This window comes from Bombina bombina, chromosome 6 (assembly GCF_027579735.1).
Source record: "Bombina bombina isolate aBomBom1 chromosome 6, aBomBom1.pri, whole genome shotgun sequence".
NCBI classification, from domain to species: Eukaryota; Metazoa; Chordata; class Amphibia; order Anura; family Bombinatoridae; genus Bombina; species Bombina bombina.
The window spans coordinates 1,049,103,134-1,049,123,653 of record NC_069504.1 but is presented as its reverse complement, the minus strand read 5'-3'; the positions used below and the strand labels follow the sequence as shown (position 1 = coordinate 1,049,123,653).

Here is a 20,520-nt window from a genome sequence, read left to right as displayed (position 1 = left end):
TGCCTGCCCAGTGCCAAAGACAATCCTGTATAAAGGATTTTAAAAATGTCCTTATCTTTATGACATATTCTTCTGAAGTGCAAGTCTCCAACACCTAGAAGACAAAAGCACTTACCTGCAAGTCTAGCTGTCCAGCAGGAAGACAGCTCACAAGGCATGAAGGGACACATACTCCTTATAGAGACCTGCAGAAAAATAGAGAACAGAGTAACCAACTCTGGCTTTCTGTACCATGGGCAGCAATGTGTTCAGAAACAAAGCAAGGACTCCCTCACAACTTCCCAACTGCTTAAAAGCCACCATTACTCTACTGAAGAGATTGACGTAGTCTTAGCTAAACCCAAATCCTTGCTTGCAGGGAAAAGTACTCGAAAAAGGAATTAATTTCTTCAGACACCAAACATCACCTCTTCCATAGATAGAGGCAAAGAGAATGACTGGGGATTATGGGTAGGGGAGTGACACTTAACAGCTTTGCTGTAGTGCTCCTTGCCGCCTCCTGCTGGCCAGGAGTGATATTCTAACTAGTAATTAAATGACGTTGTGGACTCTCCATATCTTAGGAAAGAAAACAGGAATGCATGCTTAATAGCTGGCCCATTTTTGGTTTAGAACCTGGGTAGAGCTTGCCGATTGTTGTAAATGTAGCCACCAATCAGCAAGCGCTACCCAGGTGCTGAACCAAAAATGGGCCAGCTCCTAAGTTTACATTCCTTCTATTACAAATCAAGATACCAAGAGAAAGAAGAAAAATGTATAATTGGAGTAAATTAGAAAGTTGTTTAAAATGGCATGCTCTATCTGAATCATGAAAGAAAAAACTTGTGTTTCATATCCCTTTAATTTTACACGTCACCTACTAGCATCTACATAGGGATCAGTCTACATACAGGCCATTCAACCTGTGATGTGTTCACTAAACCCACAAAATTGCAATTTTATTTGTTGCTAATGGTATGTATTTTGATTTTGGATGAAATCGGGAGATTAACTATGCTGATAATAATTTTCTGATGTTTTCAGAAAAAAAAAAAAAAGAGGTAATAATTTTGAGCTTCAGGGATTTCAATGGCAGAGACACTTTGGGTTTGTGATAAATGGAAAAACACCGTCAATACCAGTCAAGGTTCAGAAACATTTATGTCCCAAAAACAAAATCAAGATTGTGATTAACTCCATGGTCTGATGTTACACAATTTTTAGGAGGATGGTGATCAGATATCCTGCAAGTCTGAAATGGCCTAGGGAATCTGAAAGCCTGTGCATGTGGTAAACCAGAATGTTATATTAACCCCTTAATGACCACAGCACTTTTCCATTTTCTGTTCGTTTGGGACCAAGGCTATTTTTACATTTTTGCGGTGTTTGTGTTTAGCTGTAATTTTCCTCTTACTCATTTACTGTACCCACACATATTATATATCATTTTTCTCGCCATTAAATGGACTTTCAAAAGATACCATTATTTTCATCATATCTTATAATTTACTATAAAAATAAAATATAAAATATGAGGAAAAAAATGGAAAAAAACATAATTTATGCTTACCTGATAAATTTATTTCTCTTGTAGTGCATCCAGTCCACGGATCATCCATTACTTATGGGATATTCTACTTCCCAACAGGAAGTTGCAAGAGTATTACCCACAGCAGAGCTGCTATATAGCTCCTCCCCTAACTGTCATATCCAGTCATTCGACCGAAAACAGAGAAAGGAGAAACCATAGGGTGCAGTGGTGACTGTAGTTTAATTAAAATTTAGACCTGCCTTAAAAGGACAGGGCGGGCCGTGGACTGGATACACTACAAGAGAAATAAATTTATCAGGTAAGCATAAATTATGTTTTCTCTTGTTAAGTGTATCCAGTCCACGGATCATCCATTACTTATGGGATACCAATACCAAAGCTAAAGTACACGGATGATGGGAGGGACAAGGCAGGATTAAGCGAAAGGAACCACTGCCTGAAGAACCTTTCTCCCAAACACAGCCTCCGAAGAAGCAAAAGTATCAAATTTGTAAAAATTTTGAAAAAGTGTGAAGCGAAGACCAAGTCGCAGCCTTGCAAATCTGTTCAACAGAGGCCTCAATTTTGAAGGCCCAGGTGGAAGTCACAGCTCTAGTAGAATGAGCTGTAATCCTTTCAGGGGGCTGCTGTCCAGCAGTCTCATAGGCTAGGCGTATTACGCTCTGAAGCCAAAAGGAAAGAGAGGTTGCCGAAGCTTTTTGACCTCTCCTCTGTCCAGAGTAAACGACAAACAGGAAAGATGTTTGACGAAAATCCTTAGTAGCATGTAAGTAAAACTTCAAGGCACGGACTACGTCCAGATTATGTAAAAGACGTTCCCTTCTTTGAAGAAGGATTAGGGCACAACGATAGAACAACAATCTCTTGATTGATATTCTTGTTAGAAACCACCTTAAGTAAAAACCCAGGTTTGGTACGCAGAACTACCTTATCTGCATGAAAAATCAGATAGGGAGAATCACATTGTAAGGCAGATAGCTCAGAGACTCTCCGAGCCGAGGAAATAGCCATCAAAAACAGAACTTTCCAAGATAAAAGTTTAATATCAATGGAATGAAGGGGTTCAAACGGAACTCCTTGAAGAACCTTAAGAACCAAGTTTAAGCTCCACGGGGGAGCAACAGGTTTAAACACAGGCTTAATTCTAACCAAAGCCTGGCAAAATGCCTGGACGTCTGGAACCTCTGCCAGACGCTTGTGCAAAAGAATAGACAGAGCAGAAATCTGTCCCTTTAAGGAACTAGCTGATAATCCTTTGTCCAAGCCCTCTTGGAGAAAAGACAATATTCTAGCAAGCTTGGAAAACACTTTAAACAAGTTTACAAGCAATATAAAAAATGTTACTGCCCCTTTAAGAAACACAAATTTTGTCAAAATTTGAAATAACAGTGAAAAAAGGCAGTCACACTAACGAAATTTTTACAGTGTATGTAACAAGTTAGCAGAGCATTGCACCCACTTGCAAATGGATGATTAACCCCTTAATACCCAAAACGGAATAATAAAAGACAAAAACGTTTTTTTTTTTTTTTAGAAACAGTCACAACAACTGCAACAGCTCTACTGTGGCTTTTTACCTCCCTCAAAAACGACTTTGAAGCCTTTTGAGCCCTCCAGAGATGTCCTGGATCATGCAGGAAGAAGCTGAATGTCTCTGTCAGTATTTTTAGCTGCACAGAAAAGCACTAAAAAAAGGCCCCTCCCACTCATATTACAACAGTGGAAAGCCTAAGGAAACTGTTACTAGGCAAAATTCAAGCCAGCCATGTGGAAAAAAAACTAGGCCCCAATAAGTTTTAGCACCAAATACATATAAAAACGATTAAACATGCCAGCAAACGTTTTATATTACATTTTTATCAGAGTATGTCTCTCTATTAATAAGCCTGATACCAGTCGCTATCACTGCATTTAAGGCTTTACTTACATTAGTTCGGTATCAGCAGCATTTTCTAGCAAATTCCATCCCTAGAAAAATATTAACTGCACATACCTTATTGCAGGAAAACCTGCACACCATTCCCTCTCTGAAGTTACCTCACTCCTCAGAATATGTGAGAACAGCTATGGATCTTAGTTACTTCTGCTAAGATCATAGAAAACGCAGGCAGATTCTTCTTCTAAATACTGCCTGAGATAAACAGTACACTCCGGTACCATTTAAAAATAACAAACTTTTGATTGAAGAATAAACTAAGTATAAAACACCACACTCCTCTTACGACCTCCATCTTGGTTGAGGCTTGCAAGAGAATGACTGGATATGACAGTTAGGGGAGGAGCTATATAGCAGCTCTGCTGTGGGTGATCCTCTTGCAACTTCCTGTTGGGAAGGAGAATATCCCACAAGTAATGAATGATCCGTGGACTGGATACACTTAACAAGAGAAAAAAACCACACCTTTTCTAACTTTGATCCCCAAAATCTGTTACACATCTACAACCACCAAAAAACACCCATGCTAAATAGTTTCTAAATTTTGTCCTGAGTTTAGAAATACCCAATGTTTACATGTTCTTTGCTTTTATAGGGCAATAAATACAATTTCCAAACCACTTTTTTTCAAAATTAACGCTAGTTACATTGGAACACATATCTTTCAGGAATCCCTGAATATCCCTTGACATGTATATATTTTTTTAGAAGACATCCCAAAGTATTGATCTAGCCCATTTTGGTATATTTCATGCCACCCTTTCACTGCCAAATGCGATAAAAAAAAAAATTGTTCACTTTTTCACAATTTTTTTCACAAACTTTAGGTTTCTCACTGAAATTATTTACAAACAACTTGTGCAATTATGGCATACATGGTTGTAAATGCTTCTCTGGGATCACCTTTGTTCAGAAATAGCAGACATATGGCTTTGGTGTTGCATTTTAGTAATTAGAAGGCCGCTAAATGCCGCTGCGCACCACACATGTATTATGTCCAGCAGTGAAGGGGTTAATTAGGGCAGTGTTTTTCAACCAGTGTGCCGTGGCACACTAGTGTGCCATGAGAGATCCTCAGGTGTGCCACGGCAGACTGACAACAGTGTGACATATTTTTTAAACTTTGCTTGTTTTTTACTCCCAGTGCTGGGGTAGTTTGTAGGAGGCATGGCATAACAACACAATACATACAGTATGTGTGTGTTGGTGTGTATGTATATATATATATGCTGTATTAGGCTACAATGTGTGATTTTTTTTTACATTTTGAGATGGTGGTGTGCCACAGGATTTTTTAATGTAAAAAAGTGTGCCACAGCAAAAAAAAGGTTAAAAATCACTGAATTAGGGAGCTTGTAGGGAGTTTGTAGGGTGATTTTTAGCTTTAGTGTAGTAGACAACCCAAAGTATTAATCTAGGCCCATTTTGGTATATTTCATGCCACCATTTCACCGCCAAATGCGATCAAATAAAAAAAACTGTTCACTTTTTTTTTACAAACTTTAGGTTACTCACTGAAATTATTTACAAACAGCATGTGCAATTATGGCATCAATGGTTGTAAATGCTTCTCTGGGATCCCCTTTGTTCAGAAATAGCAGACATATATGGCTTTGGCATTGCTGTTTGGTAATTAGAAGTCCGCTAATTATGTCTAGCAGTGAAGGGGTTAATTAGGGAGCTTGCAGGGTTAATTTTAGCTTTAGTGTAGAGATCAGCCTCCCACCTGACAGATCCCACCCCCTGACCAGCTCTCTAACCCTCCCCCCCCCCCCTGCCTTATTGGGAGCCATCTTGTACTGGCAGCCGTCTGCTAATACCCGGTTTGCCAAAAAAAAAAAGTTTTTTTTTTAATTTATTTTTTCTGTAGTGTAGCTTCCTCCTCCCCCACAGACCAACCCCCACCCCCTGCCTGATCGTTTATAATAAAAAAAAAAAAAAAAAAAAAAAAAAAAAAAATACAGCTTGCCTTCCCCCCCTTTATTCCCACGAAATTTGCTTTAGTGTATCGGTTACCACCCGCTCCCTCCCCGTACACGCGTCAGTGCGCTACCCCTGCCCACGTCGATGTCATAGGGCCCATCGATGGCCTCCAACCCGCCTCGGGTGCCAACCACCAACGATACCGGCCATCGATGTCCGGTGCAGAGAGGGGCACAGAGTAGCTCTCTCTGCATCGGATGGCCAAGGGGTGTTATTGCAGGATGCCTCTATATCGAGGCATCACTGCAATAACCGGAAAGCGGCTGGAAGCGATCAGGATCGCTTCCACCGCTTTCCCAGACCGACGATGTACAGGGTACGTCCTCGGTCGTTAACAGTATTTATTTTTAGATGACGTATCCTGTACGTTGTCAGTCATTAAGGGGTTAAAGGTAAATGAAACACAAATATTTTCTTTCATGATTCAGAAAGAGCAAGTGATTTTAAACAATTTTCCAATTTACTTTTATTTATTTTTTTATACGCTTCCTTCTCTTGTTATCTAAGTGCAGAAGCAGCAAAGAACCTAGGTTCTAGCTGCTAATTGGTGGTTGCAAATATATACAGATGGTCATTGGCTCACCCATGTGTTCAGTTAGAAACCAGTAGTGCATTGCTGCTCCTTCAAATGATACCAAGAGAATGAAGCAAATTTGATAATAGAAGTAAACTGGAAAGTCGTTTAAAATTGTATGTTCTACCTAAATCATGAAAGAAAATTTTTGGGTTTCATGTCCCTTTAAATGAACCTCTTTAACCTCGAGTGCTAATGATGGCTCTTGAGGGAGATCTGGGGGCTCCCACCCACTCCTTCCCCGGCGATCAGGACTGCATAGTGACAGGCATCGCCGGGGCTTCACTTTATGCGTGGTGACGTCACGCGCAATAACGTGATGACGTCACCGCACAACTTTATTTATACTTAACAATGTTAAGTATAGGAGCAGGGGGCATGCGGCTTAGAAGCCTGTATCTCAGGCATCTAAGCAGCTACGGACACCCAGGACCCACCATTGAAAAGGTAACCGCCTCACCTTTCCAACAGTGTAAGTCTTGGGGGTCTGAAAAAAAAAAAAAAAATTTGTTCAAAAAATAAAAAAAACCTTAATAAATCTTAGCACCCACGTGGGAAAGTACTTAGCACTCAAAGGGTTAAAGGAGGGGGAAAAAAACATTTGCCTAAAAATATAAGGCGGCGGAGTAAAATTAAATTGAATTGTTTATTTAACAGAAACAAAGAAAGAAAAACTGTTACATATCATATTATACTGCACACAGAGTAAATAGTCACAACTTCTAGATTATTAACTAAAAACTGCTACAGAAGACATAACACACATCTTTATTCAGCAGTTGCTTTACCTGGCTTGGAAGGTCGCTGTTCTCGCCTTTCATATGGGTCTCCTGATTGGATAGTTCTCTGTGGTATGGTGACCTGTGTATAACATGAAATGGTCAACAGCTACATAGTACAACATCTTTAATCCACTTTAAAGGGACATAAAACAAGTTGGGATAGAGACAAAATATAATATGTACTTTAATTACTTTACCTGCAAATTTATACTGCAGTGCCTCGCTATTAACCCTTTTAAGTTTCCGAATTGGAAAGCTCAAACTCCTCCCACACATTTCCTTCTATGGCTGTATCTATATCTATTGTTGTTTTGGTAGAAGGCAAAAGTGCATAGGGATTATCTGCTGGAGCATGCCTAGAAGCTGTGAACTCAGTTGAAATACAATGCCTGTGTCTAAACACTGATAAGGGGGGTGGAGCACAGTGCTCCAGGCAGCATGGCTAAGTATTTTAGAAAATTATTTTTAAAATATTTGCCAGCAATTTTTTTTACATTTTTTATGCAAATTATTTTTTATTAATTAGCCCTTTTTATGTCACTTTAACAGTTATTAGACTACTAGTAAAAAGTGTCATTTTGGGGAGCCCAGTTTTTACCTCCAGAACACAGATTTCCTCAGTTTTACATCACAAAAAACACAAGCATTAACTCTGCTCCTCTTCTCTCACATCCAAATTACTTTTGGTTTATGGCCAGCATAAAAATAAACACATTTGTAGACCAATTTAGGGTTCAGGAACAGACACTACTAAAGTACTAATATAATGAAAAATGAGAAAATGCTAAATTTCATTAGACAGAACTGGAAAAACAAAACCGCATACGATGTAGATTTATAAAACAAACCTTGTTAGGGGGCTCCTTATGAAAATAGGTTATATCTCCATTGCTAGTTCCAACAAGAGCCAGAAGTTGCTGTATCTTCTTCCTGTCCTCCAGCTCCCTGCAGCGGGTAAAACAGAGGTTACTTTGCCTTCTCATGGTAACTCACTACACGTACGTACAAGCGGCAGTCACATTTCCTTTTGTGATTCAGACAGAGCAAACCATTTCAAAAGTTTCCAATTTACCTCTATTATCAAATCTGCTTTGTTTCTATTATATTCTGTGTTTTAAAAACATACCTAGGTAGGAATCTGGAGCATTATATGGCAGGAAATAGTGCTGCCATATAGTGCTCTTGCAAATGGCTAACGTTCTTACAAAACTGCTGCCATATAGTGCTCCTCAAATGGGTTGGCTGCTGAGCTTACATACCTGCTTTTCAACAAAATGTACCAAGAGAACAAATAAATAATGATAATAGAAATTAGAATGTTGCTTTAAATTGCAAGCTGTATCTGACTCCTGAAATAAACATTTTGGGTTTCATTTCCATTTAATAACCTCTGATCTCTACAGAACATAAACAACTACCCAACTCAATGCCTAATTCATTTGTTTCTAGGAATGATCTATTTTTTTTTTTAGAACAGAAAGATTTGACATCACTTTCCTAAAATATTTTCTTTCAAATCACTAAATTCCACCTCCAATAAACCACTCTAATCTCCAAAACCAAACGTTGCTAGGACTATATTTTATTTTGTATCATCAAGAAACTGGCTAATACTTGTAAGTTTTTGTTCAGACAATCGTATTAAATAACCTGATTTTGAGCCTATCATTCTCAGAGTACAGGCGTAGCACATGCTCTCGTTCTTGAAACAGGTAAACCTGCATGTCGCTTAGGGCCTTCTGCAGCTCTGCAATTTCCTCTTCCCGCTGACGCATCTCCCACTGCAACTTGTGCTGCAATTTAAAAAAAAAAAAAAGTTTTAATTCAAATGACACACAACGTACTAAGAATTATGATTGTTGTTTGTTTTTTTAACTAATAATATATATATATATATATTTTTTTTTCATACAATGAAAAAGACAGAACCAGAAGGATATTCATTACTACCCTTCAAAAAGAGAGGACCGGGCACTCGTGAGCATTATAAATTTTGTTTATTTTAAACTTTTACTCCAATCTATATCTGTTAATAGAGCATATATTGTCATATCAGCCTAATGCATATGGGGCAAATCTGAAAATAATTCCACATACAACTGTGAGAGAAACAAAAGTATAAGCATCATGTAATGTCCCTTAGAGTACAGAAGTCCCGGACAAATAACTCACGTAACCACCCGAGGCTCAAAATGGTTTGATACCTATCATTAAGCCTGAAGAAACAGCCATTGGTTGGTTGAGAAACGCGTTACTGTTTTTATTAAAGTAAGCTTTAACTTACCACTTGCTGCCATTCAATTATTTACCATCCACACCATTTTTGAATGGTATAAGACCATTTTGGGACACAGTATCCTGGATTATCCCATTGTTGTTGGAGCTTTGCCGGAAGCCAGTCTGCTGGATGACTGTTTGATTCCAACCTGCGCTACTTGCACCAAGAGGGGTGCTTAATTAAATGTGAATGAAACATTTTATCTACATCTTCATACAAGTATATACATTGACCATGTGGTGCTTCTGCTTCCTTTGCTCATCCACAGATAACGGATTCCTGGATCTCAGCTTACAATCCATTCACAGATAGCAGCCTGGAACTGGATGTCATTAAAAACCATTTGGTTGCTTTCAAGAATATACCATTCACTTTTTACTTACTATTTTTTTCTCTTGGTTTATTTGTCTTGTCTAATTGCAATACTTGTTGTTTTTCCAATTGTTTAGTGTTGCTGAATTGTTCACTATACTCTCATACGCTAATTTGTATATTAACACACCGGTAATACTGATCTAGGACACTATATATATATATATTTGTATTGATACTGATAAGTTGTTCTCCACTTGCAAGTCAATCCCTCCCTCATATGACGTCACGGTACGCTGGTGGAAGAGAGGAGGGGGCCTGTTAAAGTGAGGTATACCTCGGAGCTGAGTAACAACTGCAAGCAGAGAACACCTTATAAGAATCAAACCATTTGTAGCCCCGGTTGGTACACCTCATTAAATTAACAAATTTATCATTTTTGTTCTCCTATAGCAGACTGACAGTTCTCCAGCAAATGTGTGCATTTCTCTATAACTACAAGGACTTGACCCTGCGACAGCTACAGTATGAAATACTCACAGAGATAGGCTGGAAGATGGCACAGCAGGGTCAGAAGAAGAAACTTCGAGTAGATAGGGTTAATCAAGAGAGTTGTCAAGTAAGCAATGTCCGGCAACGTGTAATCAGGCAGGTAGGGGTTATGCAATAGAGTAATCCAACAAGCAATGTCCAGCAACGTGTAATCAGGCAGATAAGGGTTAACCAATAGAATAATCCAGCAAGCAAAGTCCAGCAACGGGTAATTAGGCAGGTAGGGGTTAAGCAATAGAGTAATCCAACAAGCAAAGTCCAGCAACGTGTAATCAGGCAGGTAGGGGTTAAGCAATAGGGTAATCCAACAAGCAATGTCCAGCAACGTGTAATCAGGCAGGTAAGGGTTAACCAATAGAATAATCCAGCAAGCAAAGTCCAGCAAGGGTAATCAGGCAGGTAGGGGTTAAGCAATAGAGTAATCAAACAAGCAATGATCAGCAACGTGAAATCAGGCAGGTAAGGGTTAACCAATAGAGTAATCCAACATGCAATGTCCAGCAGCGTGTAATCAGACAGGCAGGAGTTAAGCAATAGAGTTTTCAAACAAGCCAAGTCCAGCAACAAGGAATCAGTCAGATAGGGGTTCAGAATAATGACAAGCTCAGGTTCAGAAATATAAGTAATACTCACAAGCCAACGAGTGAAAACAATCAGGCACCGGAGGAGAGAAGACGCCGGAATAAGAAGCCATTCTGACGTCAGAGGAGAGGGACGGCTTCAGCCAAGTTGCTAGGCAACAGAGTGTAGCGCAACAGCGCCGAAGAAATCCGGAAAGAGGAAGAGCGATCAGCTGAGCGATCGCGACAGTGCCCCCTCCGAGGAACACGAGCAGGCTTCAAAGGATTCCGAACGTGGAACTGTTTGATCAGGGCAGAGGCGCGGATATTAGAAGCAGGTTCCCAGGAACGTTCAGTAATGGGACAGCCCTTCCAATGAACCAAATAGTATAAACGGTTACCTCGTAATCTGGAATCAAGAATTTGACTGATCTCGAATTCCGAAGTACCATTCACAAGAAACGGAGAGGGAGCTTTCTTTTTGGTGGAAAACCGATTAGAGACTGCCGGTTTAAGAAGAGACACATGAAATACAGGATGAATCTTCAGGTTGTCTGGTAAAGCCACCTTGTAAGCAGTAGAACAAACCTTGGAAACAATTCTAAACGGTCCAATGTATTTAGGACCCAATTTAGCACAAGGTTGCTTAAGACGAATGAATCTGGTAGATATCCAAACTTTGTCTCCAGTGCGGAATGAAGGTGCCTTACGGCGTCTGCGGTCAGCAAATCGCTTATACTTTAGAGAAGAGAGGAGAAGAATTTCCCGAATCTTCTTCCAGTGTTTACAGAGATTCTTCACAGTTCAATCTGCTTCAGGAACACCGGAAACCCCAGAAGACATAGGAAAAGTTCTAGGTTCGAATCCATAAGCTGCCTTGAAGGGAGAAGTCTGTAAAGAAGAATTGAGACGAGAATTGTAAGCAAGTTCTGCCAAAGGAAGAAGTTGAGACCAATTGGAATGCTGATGATTAACATAGTGCCTGAGATAAGATTCAAGAGATTGGTTTACTCGTTCAGTTTGACCGTTGGATTGAGGATGATGGGCAGTAGATAGAGATATGGTAAGTCCAAATTGTTTGCATAGAGATTTCCAGAATCTTGAGACAAATTGAACTCCTCGATCAGAAACAATGTCCAAAGGAAAACCATGTAACCTGGTGATATGGAGTATAAACAGTTCAGCGAGTTTCCGGACAGATGGTAAGCCAGTTAAAGGAACAAAATTAGCTGTTTTGGAAAATCTGTCTACCACAACCCATATGGTCTTGTTTCCGGCAGAATTAGGAAGATCAGTAATAAAGTCCATGGAAACATGAGACCATGGATAATATGGAACAGGTAGAGGTTGTAAGAGTCCAAAAGGTAAACCAGAAGACTGTTTATTAGATGTACAGGAATTACAGGCTGCAACATAATCCTTGACATCTTTGTTCATGGAAGGCCACCAGACATGTTGTTTGAGTCTCCATAATGTATTACGTACTCCAGGATGTCCAGTATTAAACTTCTTGGAGAAGAACCCCACAGGAAGGATTTTGCTAGTGACAGGATTTCGTTGAGATAGCACAGCCCCGGCAGCGATCAGAGAAGCATCCACTTCAACGATGAATTGGAGACTCGGAACTGGATGGCAAAGAACGGGGACCGAAATAAATGCAGATTTCAGAGACTCAAAGGCCTGTAAGGCTTTATCAGACCAATGCTTGCAATCCTGACCCTTCTTAGTAAGAGCAGTAAGAGGTGCCGATATGTTAGCAAAGTCTTTTATGAATTTACGATAGTAATTGGCAAACCCTAGAAACCTCTGAAGAGATTTTAGGGTAGTTGGTCTAGGCCAATCTATAATAGCCGACAGTTTTTCAGAATCCATCTCAAATCCAGACAGAGAAATGATGTAGCCCAAAAAATGAATAGATTCTTGATGAAAAGAGCACTTTTCAAGCTTGGCAAATAGAGAATTTTCACGTAATCTCTGGAGTACTAGTTTAACGTGATGTACGTGATCCTGTAAAGTCAGAGAATAAATCAAAATATCATCAAGATAGATAATGACGAATTGATTAAGATAGTCTCTGAATATTTCATTAACAAAATGTTGAAAAACTGCAGGGACATTGCATAACCCAAAAGGCATAACTAAATATTCATAGTGTCCAAACCTAGTGTTGAAGGCTGTTTTCCACTCATCCCCTTTTCGAATCCTGACCAAATTGTATGCCCCACGAAGATCCAGTTTGGTAAAAATGGAAGCACCCTGGAAACGATCAAACAATTCAGGAATGAGAGGAAGGGGATAACAATTCTTGATTGTAGTCTGATTAAGAGCACGATAGTCAATGCAAGGACGTAGACCTCCATCTTTCTTTTCAACAAAGAAAAAACCTGCTCCTACCGGAGAGGAAGAAGGGCGAATAAAACCTCGGGCCAAATTATCCTTGATATAGTCTTCGAGAGAAACATTTTCTTGACAAGAAAGTGGGTATGTTTTACCCTTAGGAAGAGGTGCTCCAGGTAGTAAGTCAATGGGACAATCAAAGTCCCGATGTGGAGGTAATATTTCAACATCTTTCTTAGAAAAGACATCACAAAAAGAATGATATTGTACAGGCAAAGAATAAGGAATGTCCAAAACTGCCACAACTGTACTAGAAGGTTTGGGAGTATTCTGTAAACACTTTTGGAAACAAGAGGATCCCCAGGTAACAAGTTCCCCTTTTGACCAGGAGAAAACCGGATCATGAAGTTGTAGCCATGGAAGACCCAAAATTAAAGGAAACTGAGGAGAAGAGATGATGTCAAAACAGATGGTCTCCGAATGAAGTACTCCTACAGACATAAGAAGTGGTATAGTAGAATATTGAATGATTCCTGAACCTAAAGGTTGACCACTGACAGTAGTGACCTTAATTACTTGGCTCTTGGAAAGCAAAGGAATCCGAAAGGAATTAACAAAATCCGAATCCATAAACATTGCAGCAGCTCCAGAATCAATGAGTGCTTGAGCCTGGAACTTGGTGTTGCCAAAACGGAAGGTGACTGGAACAAACAGCTTGGGATTGAGGGTTGGAAAAGATTTTTGGCTTAACTCAGTCCCTCTTTCTGGAGTTAAGCCCTGGCTTTTACTGGACGGGTTGGACAATCTTTTAACATATGTCCCTTAATACCACAGTAAAGACATAGTCCAAGATTACGCCTTCTGAGACGTTCAGCTTCAGATAACTTAATTGCACCAACCTCCATGGGTTCACTAGATTCAGAGATAGAAGAATTCGGAGCAAGAAGGTTAGGTGAACGAGACAAAGGACGGAAAGTAGGTTTGATAAAGGATCTTCTGTTACGGTCACGTTCATGGAGACGCTCGGAGTAACGAGCATCTAACTTGATACATAAATTGATGAGTTCTTCTAGAGAATCAGGAAGATCCCTATAAACAAGTTCATCTTTTAAACGATCGCAAAGACCTTTACGAAATGCTGCACGCAGGGCCCCATGATTCCACATAGTTTCAGCAGCTAAAGTCCGAAATTCTATAGCGTATTGTGCTACAGAAAGAGAACCCTGCCTTAAATCTAAAAGTCCTGCTTCGGCAGCTGCAGACCTTCCAGGTTTATCAAACACGGAAGAAAATATGGATACAAAAGTGTCATTATCGTGAAGCAAAGGATCATCCTTTTCCAACAATGGAGAAACCCAAGCCAAGGCTTTACCTTTCATAAGAGAAATCAAAAAGGTGATCTTGGAGGAAGAGGAAGCAAACATCAGAGGATTATTTCTGAAGAGTAGGCGGCACTGATTAAGGAATCCTCGACAGTCATCCGGGTTGCCATCATATTTATCAGGTAGCGGAATTCTGGGTACTAACTGTTCAGCAGAATGTGGCGGGTTATATGTAGAATTAGAACTGGCCGCAGGAACAACAGGAGTTACAGGGACTTGTGAAGGAGGAGAGAGGTTATGCAAAAGAGCAGTAATTTGATCCAATTTAGAGTCCAATGATTGCAGGTGTGCGGCGTGGGTTCCAAGCAGCTGTCCTTGTAGAGCCACAGCTCTGGATAACTCACCAGGGTCCATTTTATGGCCTGATTGTAATGACAGGATAGGTAAAGTCCAGAGTAAGACCCAAATGCTAGAATGAGGGAAATAACACCCTAGCACAGTGAGTATATACCAGGAACTGACTCTGCAACAGCTACAGTATGAAATACTCACAGAGATAGGCTGGAAGATGGCACAGCAGGGTCAGGAGAAGAAACTTCGAGTAGATAGGGTTAATCAAGAGAGTTGTCAAGTAAGCAATGTCCGGCAACGTGTAATCAGGCAGGTAGGGGTTATGCAATAGAGTAATCCAACAAGCAATGTCCAGCAACGTGTAATCAGGCAGATAAGGGTTAACCAATAGAATAATCCAGCAAGCAAAGTCCAGCAACGGGTAATCAGGCAGGTAGGGGTTAAGCAATAGGGTAATCCAACAAGCAATGTCCAGCAACGTGTAATCAGGCAGGTAAGGGTTAACCAATAGAGTAATCCAACATGCAATGTCCAGCAGCGTGTAATCAGACAGGCAGGAGTTAAGCAATAGAGTTTTCAAACAAGCCAAGTCCAGCAACAAGGAATCAGTCAGATAGGGGTTCAGAATAATGACAAGCTCAGGTTCAGAAATATAAGTAATACTCACAAGCCAACGAGTGAAAACAATCAGGCACCGGAGGAGGGAAGACGCCGGAATAAGAAGCCATTCTGACGTCAGAGGAGAGGGACGGCTTCAGCCAAGTTGCTAGGCAACAGAGTGTAGCGCAACAGCGCCGAAGAAATCCAGAAAGAGGAAGAGCGATCAGCTGAGCGATCGCGACAATATATATATCAATTTGTAGTTTTTCAAATGATTTTATTATCAATAGAGTTTCACAAGAGTCTTGTGGAACTTTATTGATAATAAAATCAGTTGAAATGTCCTCCATACTGTATTGGTACATACAGTGTGTAAATATATATATATATATATATATATATATATATATATATATATATATATATATATATATATATATATATATATATCAATCATAATTTATGCTTACCTGATAAATTTATTTCTCTTGTGGTGTATCCAGTGCACGGATCATCCATTACTTGTGGGATATTCTCCTTCCCAACAGGAAGTTGCAAGAGGATCACCCACAGCAGAGCTGCTATATAGCTCCTCCCCTAACTGCCATATCCAGTCATTCGACCGAAGCTAACCGAGAAAGGAGAAACCATAGGGTGCAGTGGTGACTGTAGTTTAAAATTTAGACCTGCCTTAAAAGGACAGGGCGGGCCGTGGACTGGATACACCACAAGAGAAATAAATTTATCAGGTAAGCATAAATTATGTTTTCTCTTGTTAGGTGTATCCAGTCCACGGGTTCATCCATTACTTGTGGGATACCAATACCAAAGCTAAAGTACACGGATGAAGGGAGGGACAAGGCAGGTACTTAAACGGAAGGGACCACTGCCTGTAGAACCTTTCTCCCAAAAATAGCCTCCGAAGAAGCAAAAGTATCAAATTTGTAAAATTTTGAAAAGGTATGAAGCGAAGACCAAGTCGCAGCTTTGCAAATCTGTTCAACAGAAGCCTCATTTTTAAAGGCCCAGGTGGAAGCCACAGCTCTAGTAGAATGAGCTGTAATCCTTTCAGGGGGCTGCTGTCCAGCAGTCTCATAGGCTAAGCGTATTATGCTCCAAAGCCAAAAAGAAAGAGAGGTTGCCGAAGCCTTTTGACCTCTCCTCTGTCCAGAGTAAACAACAAACAGGGAAGATGTTTGACGAAAATCTTTAGTCGCTTGTAAGTAAAACTTTAAAGCTCGGACTACGTCCAAATTATGTAAAAGACGTTCCTTCTTTGAAGAAGGATTAGGACACAATGATGGAACAACAATCTCTTGATTGATATTCTTGTTGGAAACTACCTTAGGTAAAAACCCAGGTTTTGTATGCAGAACTACTTTATCTGTATGGAAAATCAGATAAGGAGAATCACATTGTAAAGATGATAACTCAGAGACTCTACGAGCAGAGGAAATAGCCATCAAAAACAGAACTTTCCAAGATAAAAGTTTGATATATATGGAATGAAGGGGTTCAAACGGAACTCCTTGAAGAACCTTAAGAACCAAGTTTAAGCTCCATGGAGGAGCAACCGGTTTAAACACAGGCTTAAATTCTAACCAAAGCCTGACAAAATGCCTGGACATCTGGAACCTCTGCCAGACGCTTGTGCAAAAGGATAGACAGAGCAGAAATCTGTCCCTTTAAAGAACTAGCTGATAATCCTTTATCCAAACCCTCTTGGAGAAAGGACAATATCCTAGGAATCCTAACCTTACTCCATGAGTAATTCTTGGATTCACACTAATGAAGATATTTGCGCCATATCTTATGGTAGATTTTCCTGGTTACAGGCTTTCGTGCCTTTATTAAGGTATCAATGACTGACTCGGAGAAGCCACGCCTTGATAAAAATCAAGCGTTCAATCTCCAGGCAGTCAGTCTCAGAGAAATTAGATTTGGATGATTGAAAGGACCTTGTAGTAGAAAGTCTTGTCTCAGAGGCAGAGGCCAAGGTGGAAAGGATGACATGTCCACCAGGTCTGCATACCAGGTCCTGCGTGGCTACGCAGGCGCGATCAAGATCACCGATGCTCTCTCCTGTTTGATTTTGGCAATCAGTCGAGGGAGCAGAGGAAACGGTGGAAACACATAAGCCAGGTTGAAGAACCACGGTGCTGCTAGAGCATCTATCAGCGTTGCTTCTGGATCCGTAACAAGGAAGCTTGGCGTTCTGGCGAGACGCCATGAGATCCAATTCTGGTGTGCCCCAACGATGAACCAATTGAGCAAACACCTCCGGATGGAGTTCCCACTCCCCCGGATGAAAAGTCTGACGACTTAGAAAATCCGCCTCCCAGTTCTCTACACCTGGGATATGGATCGCCGATAGATGGCAAGAGTGAGTCTCTGACCAGCGAATTATCTTGGAGACTTCTAACATCGCTAGGGAGCTCCTGGTTCCCCCTTGATGGTTGATGTAAGCCACAGTCGTGATGTTGTCCAACTGAAATCTGATGAACCTCAGGGTTGCTAACTGAGGCCAAGCTAGAAGAGCAATGAATATTGCTCTTAACTCCAGAATATTTATTGGGAGGAGTTTCTCCTCCTGAGTCCACGATCCCTGAGCCTTCAGGGAATTCCAGACTGCTCCCCAACCTAGAAGGCTGGCATCTGTTGTTACAATTGTCCAATCTGTCCTGCGAAAGGTCATACCTTTGGACAGATGGACCCGAGATAGCCACCAGAGAAGAGAATCTCTGGTCTCTTGATCCAGATTTAGCAGATGGGACAAATCTGTGTAATCCCCATTCCACTGACTGAGCATGCATAATTGCAGCGGTCTGAGATGTAGGCGCGCAAATGGCACTATGTCCATCGCCGCTACCATTAAGCCGATCACTTCCATGCACTGAGCCACCGAAGGGTGCGGAATGTAGTGAAGAACACGGCAGGAATTTAGAAGCTTTGATAACCTGGACTCCGGCAGGTAAATTTTCATTTCTATAGAATCTATCAGAGTTCCTAGGAAGGAAACCCTTGTGAGGGGTGATAGAGAACTCTTTCCCACGTTCACTTTCCATCCATGTGACCTCAGAAATGCCAACACTATGTCCGTATGAGATTTGGCAATTTGGAAGTTTGACGCCTGTATCAGGATGTCGTCTAGATAAGGGGCCACTGCTATGCCCCGTGGTCTTAGGACCGCCAGAAGAGACCCCAGAACCTTTGTAAAAATTCTTGGGGCTGTAGCTAACCCGAAGGGAAGAGCCACAAACTGGTAATGCCTGTCTAGAAAGGCAAACCTTAGGAACCGATGATGATCTTTGTAAATCGGTATGTGAAGGTAAGCATCCTTCAAATCCAATGTGGTCATGTACTGACCCTCCTGGATCATAGGTAGGATTGTCCGAATAGTTTCCATTTTGAACGATGGAACTCTGAGGAATTTGTTTAAGATCTTTAGATCCAAAATTGGTCTGAAGGTTCCCTCTTTTTTGGGAACCACAAACAGATTTGAATAAAATCCCTGTCCTTGTTCCATCTGTGGAACTGGATGGATCACTCCCATTATTAGGAGGTCTTGCACACAGCTTAAGAATGCCTATTTCTTTATCTGGTTTACAGATAATCTCGAAAGGTGAAATCTCCCTTGTGGGGGGGAAGCTTTGAAGTCCAGAAGATATCCCTGAGATATGATCTCCAACGCCCAGGGATCCTGAACATCTCTTGCCCACGCCTGGGCGAAGAAAGAAAGTCTGCCCCCTACTAGATCCGTTGCCGGATAGGGGGCGGTTCCTTCATGCTGTCTTAGAGGCAGCAGCAGGCTTTCTGGCCTGCTTGCCTTTGCTCCAGGCCTGGTTAGATTTCCAGGCAGGCTTGTATTGCGCAAAAGTTCCCTCATGTTTTGTAGCAGAGGAAGTTGATGCAGCACCTGCCTTGAAGTTTCGAAAGGCCTGAAAATTAGACTGTTTGGCCCTTGATTTGGCCCTGTCCTGAGGAAGGGTATGACCCTTACCTCCAGTAATGTCAGCAATAATTTCCTTCAAACCAGGCCCGAATAGGGTCTGCCCCTTGAAGGGAATGTTAAGTAATTTAGACTTTGAAGTCACGTCAGCTGACCAAGATTTAAGCCATAGCGTCCTACGTGCCTGGATGGCGAATCCAGAATTCTTAGCCGTTAGTTTAGTCAAATGAACAATGGCATCAGAAACAAAAGAATTAGCTAGCTTAAGGGTTCTAAGCTTGTCAAGTATTTCAGTCAATGGAGTAGCTGTCTGAAAGGCCTCTTCCAGAGACTCAAACCAGAACACCGCAGCAGCAGTGACAGGAGCAATGCATGCAAGGGGCTGCAGGATAAAACCTTGTTGAATAAACATTTTCTTAAGGTAAACTTCTAATTTTTTATCCATTGGATCTGAAAAAGCACAACTGTCCTCGACAGGGATAGTAGTACGCTTTGCTAAAGTAGAAACGGCTCCCTCCACCTTAGGGACCGTCTGCCATAAGTCCCGTGTGGTGGCGTCTATTGGAAACATTTTTCTAAAAATAGGAGGGGGGGGGGGGAAAACGGCACACCGGGTCTGTCCCACTCCTTAGTAATAATTTCTGTAAACCTTTTAGGTATTGGAAAAACGTCAGTACACACCGGCACCGCGTAGTATTTATCCAGTCTACACAATTTCTCTGGCACTGCAATTGTGTCACAGTCATTCAGAGCAGCTAAAACCTCTCCAAGCAACACCCGGAGGTTCTCAAGCTTAAATTTAAAAGTAGACATATCTGAATCAGGTTTCCCCGAGTCAGAGACGTCACCCACAGACTGAAGCTCTTCCTCAGCTTCTGCATATTGTGACGCAGTATCAGACATGGGCCTTAAAACATCTGCACGCTCTGTATTACGTCTAACCCCAGAGCTATCGCGCTTTCCTCTGCATTCAGGCAGTCTGGCTAATACCGCTGACAGGGTATTATCCATGATTGCCGCCATGTCCTGCAAAGTAATCGCTATGGGCGTCTTTGATGAACTTGGCGCCATTTTAGCGTAAGTCCCTTGAGCGGGAGTCAAAGGGTCCGACACGTGAGGAGAGTTAGTCGGCATAACTTCCCCCTCGTCAGAATCCTCTGGTGATAATTCTTTTAAAGATAACAGCTGATCTTTATTGTTTAAAGTGAAATCAATACATTTAGTACACATTCTCCTATGGGGTTCCACCATGGCTTTTAAACATAATGAACAAGGAGTTTCCTCTATGTCAGACATGTTTATACAGACTAGCAATGACGCTAGCAAGCTTGGAAAACACTTTAAATCAAGTTAACAAGCAATATAAAAAAAACGTTACTGTGCCTTTAAGAGAAACAAATTTTGCCAAAATTTGAAATAACAGTGAAAAAAGGCAGTTAAACTAACGAAATTT

The 20,520-nt window shown here is 41.0% G+C and overlaps 1 protein-coding gene across 1 annotated transcript in view; it reads right to left on the bottom strand.

Moving 5' to 3' along the window:
• CCDC77 (coiled-coil domain containing 77) overlaps positions 1-20,520 on the bottom strand; it is a 133,886-nt gene that overhangs the window by 72,277 nt on the left and 41,089 nt on the right. The window contains exons 4-6 of the mRNA XM_053718827.1: positions 8,457-8,599; positions 7,655-7,751; positions 6,813-6,885 (exon numbers count right to left, since the gene is read on the bottom strand). Of these exons, the coding sequence (XP_053574802.1) occupies positions 6,813-6,885; positions 7,655-7,751; positions 8,457-8,599 (313 nt within the window). The remainder of the gene's footprint in view (positions 1-6,812; positions 6,886-7,654; positions 7,752-8,456; positions 8,600-20,520) is intronic.